At 39.6% G+C, this 13,815-nt stretch overlaps 1 protein-coding gene across 1 annotated transcript in view; it reads right to left on the bottom strand.

The window, feature by feature from the left end:
* Positions 1 to 13,815, bottom strand: part of PELP1 (proline, glutamate and leucine rich protein 1) — a gene marked incomplete in the record, with an annotated part of 1,137,423 nt that overhangs the window by 646,837 nt on the left and 476,771 nt on the right. Inside the window, 1 exon segment of the mRNA XM_044076299.1 lies at positions 5,227 to 5,346. Coding sequence (XP_043932234.1) covers positions 5,227 to 5,346 — 120 coding nt within the window.

Genomic DNA, 13,815 nt, shown 5'->3' with positions numbered 1-13,815 from the left:
TTTTGGTTTTTACTGTGATCAAGAGATGATGTTTGGACTGGCAGCAAACATGTTATGAGTTTGGTATATCCAGATGTAACCTTTATGCCCTGTGCTATGCGAGGAGCATTTGTGTGATGTACAGCATACCTTAAAGCACCCTAAAGGCTTTGGTGTACTGGCCAGACGTCAAGCAGCCCTTGGCAGAAGATCTTTATTGTAATGAATACTGCAACAATGATATGGAAGGACATTATTTCTTACTGAATTTCTTTACATACATTGGGGGATGGCATAATGGTTAAGATGTTTAACTCACAAACACAAGGTACAGAGTTTAATTCTCACAACTGAATGAAAAATGGCCAGGCTTAAAAAATGACTGCAAGGGCAGCTAGCCTAGTACTTACCTATGAACCTGGGAGACTTCTATTTTTATTTCTCATCAAAGCTTCATTTCAAAAATGGTACCTGCAGTCTCCTTTATTTAGAGACATTCGACCACTACTGAATCATTTATGGCCATTTCCACCTTATCAGTAATCTCCTTCTGGCTATACCTATCCAGTCATCTAAGATACGTTCAACAATGCAGCAAGTTGTACTGCTTAACATGCAGGGATAAGTTTAAGAGGTTTGAGAGGTATTGGGTTACAATCCTATCCCTTCCTTGTGTTTTATACGTTGGTTAAGATTTAGTTCCCTAGTTTTAGTATTGATTGAGCCATTGGATTTGTGTAGATGTAGGAGGTCCAAGACAAGACTTTGTATTTGTGTAGTTTCCTTATACTCCGATAAAGTAGCCAAATCTTGGAATTCTCTTCCCCAATGTATTCTCTCTATCCCTGATGCACATACTTTCAAACTTCTTTGATTGTTTTTTCTCCTGTACATCGACAGGCTAATTTACAGCAAATTTTTCCTTCCTCTGTCTACACTTACTTTCACACTTTCTCTTACTTATGTTGGCATACTGTATTCTTCCTTCCTGCTATTAATTAATACTAATTTTTCATAAATATAATCTGTTCATGAACTTGATTCAATATTTCACTACTTATGATGTATTGTTATATCCCGAACTTGTGTTTATTCTCTATGCAAGTTTAATCTCTGTTTTAACCGCTTGTAATTCTTAAAGGTTTGCTTAGCATGGTATGTACCATTTCTTTATATCATACACAAAATTGTTAAATTAACAACTTTCTTTGGAGCTTTTCTCCCCTGGTCTCTGCTGAAAACAGGCTATCTGGCCTAGTCAGACATGATCCAGTAATCAAATGTAAATAAATACATAAATGACCTTGTAAGCAAGACAGAGATCTGTACTCAAATTTCTGCAAGACGGTATAAAAGATTAGAGCTTATTAACCTAAGTTCTAGGTCCCAGACTACATTTTCATTCTGTAGAAGTGTGTTGTCTATATGGCAGAATGAGGGAAAAGATTTTCTACCGAAAGTGATGTTAACACTTTTTAGCATTTAGCTTGAGACCATTTTACTAGGGAAAGCTCATTCTGGAGTGCCAAGGTGTCATGAGGGGAACTTGTACCCCTCAGTTTGCAGTCATCTGAAAACTTTGTTACCTAAAGGTCTTTGCCATCTGCTTGGACATCTAAGTAATTGCCAAAAATGAGGCGCCATCACAAAGTCCTGTTGACAGAGACCACTGGGCACTTTCTGATGAAGTAACTGAAACTTGCACAGTGCGGTTCCTCTCTTTCAGAGGAATAGCACAGAAGGCAGCCACATTTTTAAGATTCAGGTCAGGAATGTCGCATCCTCAAGCAGGTTTGTTTACCAGTCACTCATGAGAGTTTTTGTTTATTAAAGTCTACACTTTTTTTGACATATATAATACATTGGAGACATATGCATCTCATTTTTTGTGGGTAGTTAAAGTAACTTAGAGTTTTTGAAAACAGGGAGATAATTTAGAACACCGAGGGATTTTACACTGTCATCAGGTGACAGCTGCGTTCTGTAACAAGCTATTAGTTGCTAATTAATCCTATCTAAAATTATCTGTAGTTGGTGTGTCCCTAAGATCTGCCTGAAGGTAGTATGTTCCTTGACAAACATGGAAACTCTATACTATAGTTGCCAGTTGTAACAGATCCCATGATTATAAGATGCATTATGGCTAGCGCCAAGATTTTACATAAAATACTGTTCAGGCTGACAAGTCTAAAATTGTTTGGGTCTGATGTTAGTGGGGCTGCAGTCCTTAGGAAAAATGGCTAACACCCAACTGAATCATTTTAATTTTTCACTAACCTCTGGCACTGTGCCTAGCCCATTCAAGCTTATTATGTTTCTACCCCAGGTGTCCTCATCCCGTTTTCTTAAAGATTACAGGGACACTGAAAACCTTTGCCCACTTCAAAAGAAAGGTCTTTAATTCCTATACAAGTAAATTTTTAACCATATGAATGATTTAAGGACTTTTGTAAGATGAGTAGCACTGTCTTCTCATATGACTGCACTGCATACAGGAACTCTGCTTACTGTAGCACAAATTATGAACTTTTCACAGCTGGGGTATTTATTAATATAACCAGGGCCTTCTGAAACAGGTAATTGTTACCAACTTTTAAACAAGGTGAGTAGGTTCAGTTACACAACACACACATTAGCTTGGCCAAAAAAACTATCAAGACAACCGGGTATTCCATGGAGATTCTTGTTCTTCTCTACTATAAGAACAGTGGTGGTTTCACATTTCACTCTCTGAGGGATAATTATAATGAAGCATTCATGTTAACCAGATCTTCCTTTGGTCTGGGCCTCTGTCAGTCCTCCCACATAGAATAATCTCCTAAATGGCATAAAAATTCAAAAACCTTTGAAAGCTGCCATGCAAAACGTAAACAATACCTCTTTCAAAACAATGAATTTACTAGTTTCATACAGTGGTTAAAAAGTCTCAAAGCCATACTCACATAATGACTGACCAACAGGAAACAGACCACCTTAAACATTTAAAGGACTTGTACATTTAATGTAAATACTCTGCATGTAAATCAATACCTTTACTTAAGTTTGCATTACTTAACTGCTTGCTTAGTGTAGAAAATACCTAGAACTACATTGTATGAATTCATCAGGTTTGACTTTCTGTTCCCATGTATGTATTGTGTCTGAATACCTGATGCAATTCTTCTTTCGTGCACATTTTTCCCCTCTGGATGTGCATGTATCAAGCTGTTTGTGAATGAGCATGGTGGTTATACCACTGCATTTATCATGGTACTTGTACACTGTTTTTTCGAGAGCCTGGGTAGTAGCTAAATGGTATCACATTCCACTTAGCCAATTATCAAACAAAAAATAAAACCTGTGGGAATAAGTTAAATGCATTATTACAGCTGGAACATTTCAAAACAAAAATGTTTCTATGGTTTACTTAATCTAAACTTGTTTAGAAAAGGTAACTTCTGAAAGTCAATTGGTACCTTTTTCCTTGCTGCATATCTTACTAATTCTGCTAAACTTTTATTGAATTTTCCTATTTTGTTTTAATAGAAAGGTTCATGAATGCAGATGTTAACATCAGAACTCAGGTGTCCAGAGAAAATTTGTTACCAAGGATAAGGGTATCCCAGTGTGCTTTTATAATTACGTAATTTATTTCATCACATTTTGCACTGTGAAAGCTTAGAAAGGATGACATTTATTAATTAGTTTGACCTCACTGAGGTAAAAAATTAATGTAACCTGAAAAGCCAAGTGGTACAGTGGTTAAGGTGTATGCCTTTCAATCACAAGGTGCAAGGTTTGATTCTCACCACTGGAAAGAGCTTTACAGATTGAAGGTATATATTTTCAGGGGCCCAGGGAAGTAAATATTGTGGGAAGAAATTTCATGGGAATTGTTATGGCTAGGCTTGCATATGCCTTAGGGCCGATAGCCTATTACCAACCTATGAACCTATAACAAGATCTATGTTAAAGACTATATAACGTGTGAGAAGCAGAAGGATCCAATGTTTGTTAGCATGGTAATATGAGGTCATCCCTAGCTGATTTTCATATTATTCATTCCAAACTGTTTTACCAGTCTCTTACTGTTAAAACATTTATTTGATCCAAGTAATTCTCAACCATAGTTTAGGTTATTAAAATATCCCAAATCACAAAGTCTTCATTATCCACAGGAGATCTAAATCATGTATGGGGGACTCCCCTAATATTATACAGAATGCCACTGATATTCCCACTATGTGCAAAATTTTCTAGTCCTGAGTTATTTACAAAGATCAAGAAACCAGTACTTATCGCATCAGATCTGCAACTGTGTTTCATTAATAAAGCAGATAGCAGCCTCCAGAAGAAAGCTTCTAAATTACCCAATTTCTTTTGAAGCTTAGGGCATGTATTAAGGCTACGCTCTCTTAATTTTTGTATCTTGTCTATTTTTGAGAACACAAAATTTCAAGAGGTCTGAAAAGGCAATAGGGGGGTGGGAAATTTCCTTTCATTTCCTACTCAGTACCTGTACTCCTTAGGGTCAGCTGTGAAGTTCCTTAACTGCAAAGCACTCTGAATGATTGTATACTTCATTTGACACAAAGGAAATTAAGTCACCTTTGTATGACACAATGCCCTTAGTCACGTGACTGAATGCCCATTATGCTGTGCAGACAGTCATGTCGCTCATTTCTACATAAACAGCTCAGGATCGTATTGATTTTACTCAAAGCAGTTTCAAACCACATGGCAAGACTGATCTCATGCCTAACCATCATTTGACCTACTTAATTCATCAGTCTCACAATTCTCACACTACTTCAAGGATCCAAGCGGATAACCTCACACTTGTCTTAAGTTATACAGTCACCGTCAAACAATATTTACCTTTTAAGACTAGATACAGAACTGGTGGGGGAGGGGATATTAAAGTGGGCAGGCCCTGATGGAATGCCAGGAAGATGCCTACATGGTCTTGAGGGAAGCTAGTGATAGACTAACAGACCGACATGAAGCATGCACTGCAGCTTAAGTACTCATCAGTCCACCAACAGCACTGTATAGTCCATCTGTGGTAAAAAAAAAAAAAAAAAAAAAAAAAATCCATTTTCAGACTGACAGTGTTCCCACCTAATATCCCTTACTCTCGATAGTCTGGCAGATGTCACATTCACACACAACCGTGCAATTACATAGGATTAAAATGTCACAATCACTCTTTTCTTAATAAAACAAAAGCAGCAGATCTGTAAAATATCAGTCTTACCAGAAACTTACCTGTAAGCCTTTTCTTGCCCAATGACTGCATCATCTCCCCTGTTCATGTTCCATGAAGTTAAGATTTGGGGAAACAATCGACAAATCACACTGGCAAATCGTACCAGTCGACTCCCACATCTAGGTCAAAGTAAGACAATATTTCACAGTACAGCCTGAAAAAAAACTCTTGCCTTATTTAACATGTCATTAAACAGTTCAGAACACAACTGCCGTCTTTAATACGGTTATGGTATGGCAGAAAGATAATTACCGTGTTGAAGTACTGCAGAGTAGAACAGCTGTTACACAACATGCAGAACTATTTTTTTTTCTTCTTCTAACTTTCAGACTTTCTGAGATGGAGGCTAAACAGTAGGAATTTGCCCAAGGCAGCATTCAGAATTTTCCCCTTTAACATGCACTGGAATAGACTGGATTCTCAGTCAGCATTTCATCCAACTGTATTTTTTTCTTTATTTTGTCTGTCAACTGCATTGCTGTTCAAGTACTGTAGCCTGACAAATAGCAATGCACTCTCAGTCCTCTTCCAGGGACAAGTGAGACTGGACATCTAGCTAGGGGATGTCATTACCAATAACATGGAGCTCCACATCTAGGCTATGGGTTTCAGAAGCCAACACTGCTACCACCTTTGGAAGAATAGAGTCCTTTAACTGAATCAGCCTCTACACCTGAATAATAACCTAGTGTTTTAATGTTAAAGCAAGACAAGCCAAAGAGATCCTGTGTTAGTATTACGGTTTTATCAGAGACAACAAAATGTTTACATACATCTGTGCCAGATGCATCAAGCAAAACAGATCTGTAAGACCAGTTAAGTCTTTTTCTGATGACATCCTCATCACAGGAAAAATTCTGTGACAGGTAAGGACAACTAGATAAGATCATCTGGCAATCACAATAAAGCAGTAAAAATACATCACACTTACTACTGCTTTAGAGCTGTAAGGGAAAAGATAACTGGGCAAGCAAAGGGAGAAATGCAGTCCTACTTCATAATAGAAAACTGAAGGTTGAATACTAAGCTGGGCATCTGGTAGGCAGCTGTAGCTAAGTGGTTACCTCTTGGTGCTCAGGGACACTAACTCTTCCAGACAGTCTTCAGAAACCTAGTGTATTTTTGTCACTGCTACTACAAATTATCCTACCTCATTGACTTTAATGCCTACTGTAACATAGCTAAGAGTTCACTAATCATAGGTAGGTACTAGGCTATCTGCCCGAAGGCATTTATAAGCCTAGCCAGAATGTGGACAATAACAAAGATCAATTCTTGTGGAATGGAGGGAAAAGCTTTGAAGCTCTGCCTTCATTTATTACAATTAAGCAACTTATATAACTTTGGGCTGCAATGGCATACATATTCTGATGTTTTGTGACCCAGTCTGCCCCACTCCCCACCCACATGTATGAGCTCGCTCACATCATAACAGTCTCAGGACTGCAAAGGCAATGCATCAGTACTTAAAAAAGTTATTACTAACTATGCTTTTAGTTCCAGTTCCCCACGCAATCAAGGGGCCTCCCCCACCAGTTGTTCAAATGGTTCATTCATTTCTCCTGGTTGAAAGCCTTACAGGAAAATTCCACCTTAGAACTCAAAAAACATTTTTTTCATTGTATCTTTATTTTTGAGCTATTTTAATGCCTCAAAATCACTCCAAGTGCTTCTTTTACAATTTTAATGCATTTATTTCAAAACAGCGGAAGATGGGGCCTGCCTTGGTAACGTGACCTTGTTTTCTTGCTTTCATTCCTTATTTCCAGAATACATTTCAAGTCCTCTTTATATGACTCATGCTAGACATAAGTGGTGCTGTTTTCTCATGCCATTAAGAATGAATTGCAGGACTGTGAAGCACTGTCATCTAAACGCTCCTTCTGTAACGGAGCTGCTTCTATACTTACCTGATCATTTATGTGTCCGTCTGAGCTTGTTCTATGCTATAAATAGCTGTTAGCTACTTGCAACAAAAGAAATATAAACCCCTATGTCACTAGATGGATTGCAAACTGGCTCAAGGACAGAACCCACATGGTTAGAATTGCTGGAGCCATGTCACACTCCAAACCAGTTACAAGTGGTGTCCCCACAAGGCTCAGTCCCGGGACCTCTCTTGTTCGGTATATATTTCTCGGAGGTACAGGCCAACACGGAAGGACTGTGGCTGACCAAGTTCGCAGATAACTGCAAACTGGGCGCCATAATCGACTCTCCAGCCGACACAAACATCCTCCAAAAGGGCCTCATAGAAACAGACAACTGGTGCCAGAGCCATGGCCTCAAGCTAAATGCCAAAAAGTGTATAGTCATCCCCTTTGGCAAAAACAAAGTGCCCACAAATTACCACATAGGTGGTAATCCATTAAGTACAGAAGAAGTAATTAGGGACCTGGGGACCCAAGTTGATAGCAATCTCTCATTTGACAACCACGTGGCCAAAGTGGTTAGAAAAACATTTTATATAGCCCACCTAATCATGAAGGGATTCACATCTAGATCAGGGGAGGTCATCGTGCCTCTTTACTCATCCCTCATTAGGCCCATAATTGAGTACAATGCCCCTTTTGGGATGTACCTTACCAGACACCTGCAGCAACTGGAAAGACCCCAAAAGTACCTCACCAAGAGAATCAAAGTGCTCAAACAGATGCCATATGCTGCCTGGTTAAAGAAACTCCAGCTCTACTCAGTGGCATACCGCCTGTTCAGAGGCGATCTGTGCCTGATGTATAAAGCCATGTCCAACCCAGAATTAATGGACATGCTGCACCTCAGAAAATCCAAATCCCATCGAGCTACACGCTTGAGAGACGAACCTCAGCACTGAAATAAATAGGACATGCTGGAGGGACAGATTCATAACCCAGAGGCTCCCTTCAACTCTGGAATAAAATCCCAGTCCAGGTTAGGCAGAGTCCCTCATTGACTCTCTTCAAGGGGAATCTTGATGAGTGGATGGGAGATCATAGGTTTACCCCAGGTATCACTTGTGTCACTGTTAGACAGAGGCACAGTACACTAACCTCAAAAAATGGCATAGCAAAATAAATTTAAAATGGGTGGCGAAAGCCAAACACATTCTGGCTAGGCTTATAAATGCCCTAGGGCAGATAGCCTAGTATGAACATATGAACCTATAACAGATTTTTATAAGAGGAGTCTTTTGTAGTCCCAAAAGATATGACAAACCCTCTCCCGCACTCTTTCATGCTGAGGTGTGAAAACTCTCACTGCAGTAAATGATATCTGCTGTACATATACAAGTGACAAGTAAAAGGACTCTAAACTTGGTCTGCTACTTCCCAATACCTTCAGTGGGAGGATTTATCTCAATAATGAATGATGCAGACTTAAAATGAGCTTTACTAGTTCCTCAGTTATTTCCATCATGTTCACCCTCCTTTTTTTCTATTTCATATTTATTTATACTTTGGTAATCAGGAAAGTGAACTGGTCCCAGGACCCTTTTCAGCCACAACTTAGGTTACATTGGCAAAGATATTAACAATCATTAAATGCACTTGAAAATACAAAGAAAAAAATACTGACAAAGACATTGACCAAGACTGCATGTGCAACACATAACTAATGTGTGACAGTGACCAAGTAAATCATTGAGCAACATTTACTAGAATGTATACATTAATAATGCTTAACTGTACTATGTTGATTATAAATAATTCATTGTATGCACATGTGTGTTTCTATATACATGTATAAAGTACGTGTATAAAGTACAAAAGCCTGTGTGTGTGCGTGCATTTAAACATGGTTAATAGACTAGTACCTATCTATGAACCTATCTGCCCAAAGGCATTTATAAGCCTAGCCAGAATGTGTTGGCTTTCGCTGCCCCCTTAAATTAGTTCCCTGTGCCTCTGTCCAGCAGAGCCACTGAAGTGATCCCCAGGGTAAATTTTCTTTTTCCCATCCACTCATCAAGGTTTCTCTTGGAGAGTGTTGGTGAGGAGCTCTGTGGATTAGAATCTTGTTCCAAAGCATGGAAAGTCTCTGGGACAGGAATCTATCCCTCCAGCACGTCCTATTTAATGTTGTGGTGAGGTTTAGATCCCTAGAGCGTGTGGCTCAAGGGGATATGGTTTTCTTTAGGTGGAGCATGTCCATCAATTCTGGGTTGGACATGGCCTTGTATGCCAGGCAGAGATCACCTCTGGGTAGGCGGTATGCAACTGAGTACAGCTGGAGTTTCTTCAGTCGAGCTACATAGGACATCTATTTGAGGCCAGTGATCCTCTTGGCGAGGTACTTCTGTAGTCTTTCCAGCTGTTGCAGGTGTCTGTTGCAGGTGTCTTGTAAAGTACATCCTAAATGGGGCGTTGTACTCTATGATGGGTCTGATGAGTAGAGGGGCACAATGACCGCTTTTGATCTGGATGCGAACCCTTCTGTGATTAGGTGGGCCACAGAAGGATTTTCTAACCACTTTGGCAATGTGATTATCAAAGGAGAGATTACTATCTACTTGCGTCCCCAGATCCCTTATTACGTCTTCCATATTTAGGGGACTACCACCTATGCACTTGAGTACTTCTGATTTCCTTTTCTTAGTATTTTTAATGCAAGGGCACATAGTAAATGTATGTTAAAGTAAATTCAGCTGGACATTATGGTTGCATATGGTTGCACTCTAACAATGTAAGGACTAACTCAAAGTCAGTGGGAATCTCTTACAATGGATCTGCATGTACCAAATATGCATCCTCCTCTGGAAGGATGTCACAAAAAAACATAAAATATGTTTTTATCAACATATCAGTGCACTTAATTGACAGGGTTGCCACCAGTTCTGGCCTGTGTGTGTGTGTGCATGGGGGGGGGGGACGACTTGAAAATAGTAAATACACTGATACTTTACAAGAAAAAATATTTTCTCTAAATCTCACATAAATCTTAGATACTACATTTAAGTTATCTTAACAAATAAACCATTATAAATAACATTTAAAGTTTAGCAGTTCAATACTGTGTTGCTGCTTATGTAAATCTGTCAGAAAAGTTGACAATTGCCTTTAAACACGTGACTAATCTAATTGCTTTGTTTTGCTATGAAAGGGGAGTGTTAAGTTCTCCTCCCCTCTGCAATAAAAACAGTGGAAAACAGTTCTACAGCTTTCTGTCTTTTTTTATATCTGCTGCTGTGTTCCTGACATTAGCAGGACTAATTGCCCATCTAAGACTGACAGCAGTACCTGGCAGGATAAACTACAGATTTAACTATGTCTGTATGTCATGCAGGTGGAGACTAATTTCTCTGCAAAGTATGTGAGAAGTCGAGTTTAAAAAAAAAAAGTAGGTGGGCTTTCCCTTCCTTGACTCCAATGCAAGGAAATACATGTTTTAAAAAGTATAAGCAGGTTTCTGGTGCTAACACAGTGCTAGAACCATATTGTAGGGAGAAAAGAAACCCAATGATTGAGTTAAAACTCTATGAGAGGGTGGAGTTTTCCTTTAAGCCCTAATCGTTCCTCTAGGTGTGAGCATGACTGCAGCAAGGCAATTTAAAAGGGAGACTGATTTTTTTTTTTTTTTTTTTTTGCTGCATGTCCAACCATTTTCTGGCTTATGCCTAGTATCACCTTTGGGCATGCACTGGGTGTTTTATTGGGCTTTAACTCACTTTGGTGGGTGAACTAAGCCCCAAAACACCCACTTCTCGAAGTCAAATGCCTCTAGAAGCTTCCCAGTCTTCAGCAGGATCGTGTGCAACACAAATGTGCACCCCACTACTATCCCATCCATAAAAGATCAGTAAGCATTTACCACATCCTTTTCCCACCTTCTCCATGTTGGCTCCTCCAGCATTCAGACTGCTAAGTGAACTTGTGCTGTATGGGTCACAATCTGGGCATCATCGCTTTACACCACAGAACCAACCATATATGTTATGTTCTCAGAGACCACAGTGCCCCAGAAAACCATGAAGAACAGTTCTTCAGTTTGTGTTGCTGATCACGTTTTCTCTGACACGTAATGACTTTGGAGTGAACATAATAAAATAAAGGGGTGTGGGGGTGTAAGGAGGACTGGTCCCCCTAAAATAAAACACTTATTTTACATCAGAGTATTTGCTGGGAACTGTACAAGCCCAAAGATGTGTAGTATGACATGTTTACGTAAATTATCAGATCTGATCTTGTCAATTTTCATTCATTTCTTAGTAAGTGGGTTCAGATGCAGACTGGGCTGCTTTTTTACAGCTTGTGGATACTGAAAACTCTCAAGCTCCTCCCGTACCCATAATACCCTAGTCCTCCTCCATAACTCAGATCTAGTCTGCCACCTTAGCGTACGGACGTGGTCGCTGTTAGCTCTCAAACTGTAGTGCTAGTTTGTGAGTAAAAGTAGAATATGAATATATTTTACATATATATATATATATATATATATATATATATATATATATATACATACACACAAACACACACACACACATATATATATGTTTACTATTGAAATGTCGAACGGCACTACGTCAACTGTACTATAGTCGAACACGGAATTTCGAAAATAGTAATGTCGACGACAAAAAACAATCTAGGACTGTGTTTTAACATGGGTCGAGGTAGGGGAGATGTTTGTAGTTCTGAATAATACTGAACACCTACCTCGACCCATGTTAAAACCATTCCTAGATTGTTTTTTTGACGTCATTACTATTTTCGAACTTCCGTGTTCGACTATAGTACAGTCGACGTAGTGCCATTCGACATTTTAATAGTAAACCTATATTATATATATATATATATATATATATATATATATATATATATATATATATATATATATCTTCTCATTATATTCTGTAATATTCCTCTCTTACCCTTTCTACACTTTTTAGTGTAAATTAATACTATCACTGTTGGTATTTTCTTTTCTTATTTTATACCCTTGTGGTGGCTCCTTCAGTTACCATCATTGGGAATTTTTCACTTTCTTTTTTTTTTTTTTTTTTTTTTTTTAAAGAAAAAGGAACTTCCTCTTTTCTTATTAGTGTTCATAGGTAGGTACTAGGCTATCGACCCTAGGGCCTATACAAGCCCAGCCAAAAAGGTACCCTGGCTTTTGCCACACAAGAAAATTATTTTTCTGTGCCCTTGTCGAGCAGAGCCACAGAAGAGATCCCCAGGGTGAATTCCCTATTTCCCATCCAGTCATCAAGATTTTTCTTGAAGAGTGCTAATGAGGAGCTCTGCTTGACATAGACAGTGTATTCCAGAGTATGGGAAGTCTCTGGGACAGGAATCTATCCCTCCAGCATTTTCTGTTTATTGTAGTGACAAGGTTTAGGTCCCTAGAGCGTGCAGCTCGGAGCGACTGGGATTTAAGTGGAGCATGTCCAACAGCTCAGGGTTTGACATAGCTTTGTATGTTAGGCAGAGATCGCCTCTGAGTAGGTGATATGTAACCGAGCAAAGCTGGAGTTTTTTGAGACGGTCTGCATAGGGCATCTGTTTGAGGCCGGTAATCCTCTTTGTGAGGTATGTCTGCGGCCTTTCCAGTTGTTGTAGATGTCTTGTGAGGTACATACCAAAAGGGACATTGTACTCTATACAATGGGTCTAATGAGTGATGAGTAGAGGGGAACAATGACCTGTTTTTTTCTGGATGAGAAACCTTTTGTGATGGTGTGCCACGTAGAAGGATTTCCTGACTACTGTGGCGATGTGATTATCACAGGAGAGACTACCGTCCATCTGTGTCCCAAGGTCTCATCACACTTTCGATGTTAAGTACTACCGCCTATGTTATAGTTCATGAGTACAGAGTTTTTACCAAAGTGGATGACAATGCACTTTTTGGCATTGAGCTTGAGGTCATGGCTTTGACACCAGGCATCTGCCTCAGTGAGGCCCTTTTGTAGGATGTCCACATAGTTAGGAGTTTCGATTATGGCTCCTAGTTTGCAGTCATCTGCGAACTTTGTTAGCCAAAGACCTTCTGTGTTAGCCTGTACTTCAGAGAAGTAGATACCAAACAGGAGAGGTCCCAGGACTGAACCCTGTGGTACTCCACTTGTCACTGCTCTGAAGTTGGATTTGGTGTCTGCAACTTTCACAGTGTGGGTTCTGTCAGTGAGCCAGTTGGCAACCCATCTTGTGACATAGGGATTTATACCTAGTTTAGTGAATTTATCTATAATTCTAGAGTGGGGGATGGTGTCGAAAGCCATGGCAAGATGTAGATAGGCTGTGTGAATCACCTTACCTTCGTCTACTGCTTTGGTGACTGCTTCAAAGAAGTCTATCAGGTTTAGGAGACGTGATCTGCCTTTTGCAAACCCGAACTGGGTGGGGTCCAGAGTTTGGAGATTACCAATGTCTTTGTTTATAAGTTCCATGATGATACGTTCCATGGCTTTGCAGACCAGACTCGTCAGGCTAATGGGGTAGTAGTTCCCAGGGTCTGTGGTGGCTCCCCCCTTATGGAGTGGGATAATCGTTGTTGTGCGCCACTCAGCGGGCACAAAGCCTGAGGTGAGGCTATGATTGAACATGGTACTTAGGTGGCGTGCCAGTTCGTTCTATAGTTTGTGTAGAATGCAGCCTGGGATGTTGTCTGGT

The sequence above is a fragment of the Protopterus annectens genome, chromosome 7.part0 (assembly GCF_019279795.1).
Source record: "Protopterus annectens isolate FY-2018-M chromosome 7.part0, PAN1.0, whole genome shotgun sequence".
NCBI classification, from domain to species: Eukaryota; Metazoa; Chordata; order Ceratodontiformes; family Protopteridae; genus Protopterus; species Protopterus annectens.
Note: the sequence above shows the minus strand (reverse complement) of the source record. Positions and strands in the feature narration are given on the sequence as shown.